We start from the raw sequence: 3,868 nt of genomic DNA, 5'->3' as shown, positions 1-3,868 counted from the left end.
GAGAAATCTATTACACATTTAAATGCAACAAAAGCATTACCTCTCAGAAATCAAGACAGCTCGATCGTTTCAGCCACAAGGGCTCCGCACACTTGGTTAGGTGAGTCAGTTTAGAAACATCGAAGTTAAAGGATGTCGCGAGGTTCGATACTCAATGCTTGCATTAGAGTCGGCTGGGTTGACACCCATCCTAGCCGCGGTTGAGGAGAATCGGGTTTTCTGTACTGGCTTAGGGCCAAAAAGAAAAACATGGCTTCTTTCAGAACAGTGCACTCACCCATAACCATTCGGTGAATGAATGGACATGATGGTCGAGACGCATTTCTTGTACCACTGAATTGGACATGGATTCCTCTTTGTTGATCATGATCTTTAGGACAAGACTGACAACTTGTCCTGAAATGCAATACAGGAGCAGATGAAAAGAAAACAGATGCAATTCCATAAAACAGAGATGAACACGGCTAGGTCTACATGCACTTAATGACCAAATCTCTCTCTCTCTCTCTCTCTCTCTCTCTCTCTCTCTCTCTCTCTCTCTCTCTCTCTCTCTCTCTCTCTCTCTCTCACCCACAAACACAAAAAATCGCTGTGCGTGTAGCGATTTTCTGTGTTTTACAAAGAATATCGCTGTACGTGTTAGCAATTTTATGTGTTTTGTGTGAACTAGGTAGTTTGTGTACTCCAGCCTGATCACTTAACCATCGGGGTTAAATCAAATAGAGAGTCGATTAGATAATTCAAGCTTGTGTTCCTCAAAAATTTATTCTAAAATAAATAGAACAAAAAAAAATAGTAATGATGCAAAATTCTACCGAAGAAAGTATATTTCTCAACGTCCAAAGTGGCAAAGACTATATATATATCGGACATTCTTCACCGATTGAACTATTTTCTTTTTTCCGCCTTCGGTAAGTCGGCATAAGAAATTTCAGTTTATCATTTCCAAGAACACAATGACACGATGTTCAAACTCGTCCCTGAATATATTACTCAAAATTAGTAGGAAATGATTTCGATTGGAGTAAAATAGACGCAAAATGTCACCTAGAAATCAACCAAGGTCTCCTCTCCGCAGTGTGAAAGCAGTATGGAGAAACAGTCCTCCCCTAGCTAGTCAATCTAAAGCACAACACTGCTCATGAGTACTTTGACAGATTGTCCTAGCATTCTAGATCACTCCTGAATCGTAGCAACGGCACATTTTTGCACTGTGACATTGTGGCACTAAAAAATAAATTAAAAAAAAAAACCGCGCTCCCATCTCCCAACTCCTGAACAGCTGTATTAATTTAAACCGGCCAAGAAGGAAACACACATTCTTCCCGAATCTGACAAGGATACTGTTTTGTATGAGACAAAGCCATTTTCGGGATATATATATATATATATATATATATATATATATATATATATATATATATATATATATATATATATATATATATATATATATATATATATAGAGAGAGAGAGAGAGAGAGAGAGAGAGAGAGGTGATGACACAATGTCCAAAGATTGGGGATTAAGACTTCTGCATGGTTATGAGATCAAGTTAGCCAAATTTCATCAAAGCATGGAATTAAACACAGAAATGCAAATATGCAATTGAAGATGCATCGGATGCCTATAATATTCAATGTGTCAGCGTTCTTTATGTAGTATAGCATCTTACAAAGGTGGAATTAACTGGCAAGCCACACATTATAGCGAAGAACAGCACTAGAAAAACCTATGGAGAAAACATATATGACCACGTATTTCTTTTTTGCTTCTATGTCCCATCATCTTCCTTTCTACTTGAGCCTGCAAAATTTTGAAATTCATCTTTAAATGGTCCACGAAAGGAGGAATTATGCCATACCCCATAAGTGAAATGCTAGGCAAAAACTTGTGAAAAAACTGCTACATGAAACTACGCAGTACGTTTCCTCCACATTCTGAGGTATGAACCAGTCCAACACAGCAGAAGAAGAAGCAAAGCAAAAACCAGATGAGAAAAAGAAATGATTAATTAAGAAAGCAGATCACAATCTTTTCCGAAGTCAATATCCACCACCCTTTAGGAGTCAAGACCTTAATCCCCTAAAACCCTAAACCAGAAACCCTAAATCCAAATGTCATTTCATCTCTCTCTCTCCCTCTCTGAAGAGTGAAGATACAAAGCTTTCAAAGAACCCAAATTCCAATATGGGGGCGAAAGGAAAGACAAAAGGAGTCGTCAGTCATTCCAATGTCTAATTACACACACCAACAGCAACAGTACCATGTAGATCTTACCACCATCTTCTAAATAGTAAAAATACAATGACTCTCTCTCAGTTTCTCTCTCTATCAAGAAGGTTTCTTACCAAGTGTATGCTTGTTATTATGCATCCACACCTTGAGCACATGCCTCTTGACATTCATCTCCAAGCAAAACTGTTGCACCGCTGCCTCGTCGTGCTTCTGTATCCTCCACCCCAACTTCTCCGCCAACTCCAGCATCCTATCCTTCTGCTCCTGCGTGAACTTCGTTCTGGACCTTTTCTTCACCACCTCACCACCACCACCATGGTAGTTCTCAATCTCATCATCTTGGTCCTCACGGTGCGGCAGAACCAACGCCTGGTGGTTGTGGAGAGGCTGAGGGTGGTGAGACAAAGGGTGTGGTGCTGCCCGCAGGTATCCACCTCCTCCCGGCGGCGCCGGAGCTCCACCTCGGTAGTAAGGGAGCGCGAACTGCGGGAAGTGGTCGCCGTCCCCGTGCCGGCGGTGGAAGTTCCGGTGGCAATTGCACGCTGCGCACTTGAGGGCGTCGAGCGTGCCCTCCTCTCCGGCGGGCATGAACTCGCCGCACCCATCGATGGCGTGCCCTCCGATGCCGACCGCGTGGTTCCTCTGGCACTCCTTGTACCTCGGCTTCCTGCTGGCCGGCGACTCTCCAGCGGACAACGCCATCATCTTCGTCCGCGACCGCTCGTAGCTACCGGAAACCGGCACCGGAGGTGGCAGCGTCACCTCCCCTTCTTCCTCCTGCTCGTCGAAGTCCATACGAGTAACAGATAGTGCTCGGAGAGATGGATTAGAGAAGAAGAGACTGCGAGAGCTTTATGACCACCGGGAACTCTCCGGCGAGAGGATAAGAAGGCTCCGCTTGGCCATATATATATATATATATATATATATATATATATATATATATATATATATAGAGAGAGAGAGAGAGAGAGAGAGAGAGAGAGAGAGAGAGTGTGTGAATGTTTTTTTGGGGGGGGGGGTGAGGGGGTGTGAAGGACAACCGGGTACAGCCGGTGGGTTTTACCTTGCTCCCTGAAGGTTGGGCATTTTTTTCACCAGAGGGAGTTTCGGTGAAAAGTAAAAACTACACGGTGGGCCCCGGCAGTTAAAGAAACAGTAAATGTGTCGGGTCCCGACTTAAATGCGTGAATTGACCGCGTTGGCAGATCGGGATAAAAAACATAAGAAGAGATGGGGGGGCGAAAACCATGGTTGAAGACGGTAAAAAATCGTAGGCAGGGTCCCCCGCCTCTGTTTCTTTCACCTCAGCATTTATGTCATCATGATAAATGAAATGTATGCTTATGATCATGTGATAATATAAAAGGGATGGTTGGTTTCGCAGTGCGTGATTTCATTATGATTGTGAGCAGAAATGGGGTAGGTGGAAAACCCAGATCCACTTAATTGAGGTTTTTCATCGGTTAAACTGGTACATGTCAGTCATGTTTGACTTTGAACAAGCTAGTTTTGTGTGATGTTAGTATTCTATTTGCATATAATAAGAAAGAGAAAGTTGAATGGCTTACGAGAGGTTACGTGAGACGGTGGGATTTGTCATTTAGACCACGAACTTTTAATAATACCA

General features: G+C 43.0%; 1 protein-coding gene across 2 annotated transcripts; it reads right to left on the bottom strand.

Moving 5' to 3' along the window:
• Positions 1-1,605: 1,605 nt before the first annotated feature.
• Positions 1,606-3,141, bottom strand: LOC149836705 (zinc-finger homeodomain protein 2-like). Of its 2 annotated transcripts, none has more exons than XM_090005534.1 (2): positions 2,352-3,140; positions 1,606-1,806 (listed from the first exon to the last, which is right to left on the bottom strand). In XM_090005534.1, the coding sequence occupies exons 1-2, from the start codon at positions 3,031-3,033 to the stop codon at positions 1,775-1,777; spliced, it is 714 nt and encodes a 237-aa protein (XP_089861660.1). In that variant the 5' UTR covers positions 3,034-3,140; the 3' UTR covers positions 1,606-1,774. The 2 variants fall into 2 exon arrangements, with proteins under 2 accessions (XP_089861660.1, XP_089861659.1); XM_090005533.1 differs by having other exon boundaries at positions 1,805-1,940; positions 2,352-3,141.
• Positions 3,142-3,868: the final 727 nt, after the last annotated feature.

Source organism: Nuphar pumila, chromosome 5 (genome assembly GCF_984573655.1).
Source record: "Nuphar pumila chromosome 5, dmNupPumi1.hap1.1, whole genome shotgun sequence".
In the NCBI taxonomy this organism is placed as follows: Eukaryota; Viridiplantae; Streptophyta; class Magnoliopsida; order Nymphaeales; family Nymphaeaceae; genus Nuphar; species Nuphar pumila.
This window is presented reverse-complemented; position numbering and strand designations above follow the sequence as displayed.

What these genes read in the sequence shown, in the direction of transcription:
- LOC149836705 (XM_090005533.1), bottom strand. Translation starts at nt 3,033, where the DNA reads ATGGACTTCGACGAGCAGGAGGAAGAAGGGGAGGTGACGCTGCCACCT. An exon ending in TAATAACAAGCATACACTTG is followed by an intron (nt 1,941 to 2,351) that starts GTAAGAAACCTT and finishes TTCATACCTCAG; the next exon opens with AATGTGGAGGAAACGTACTG.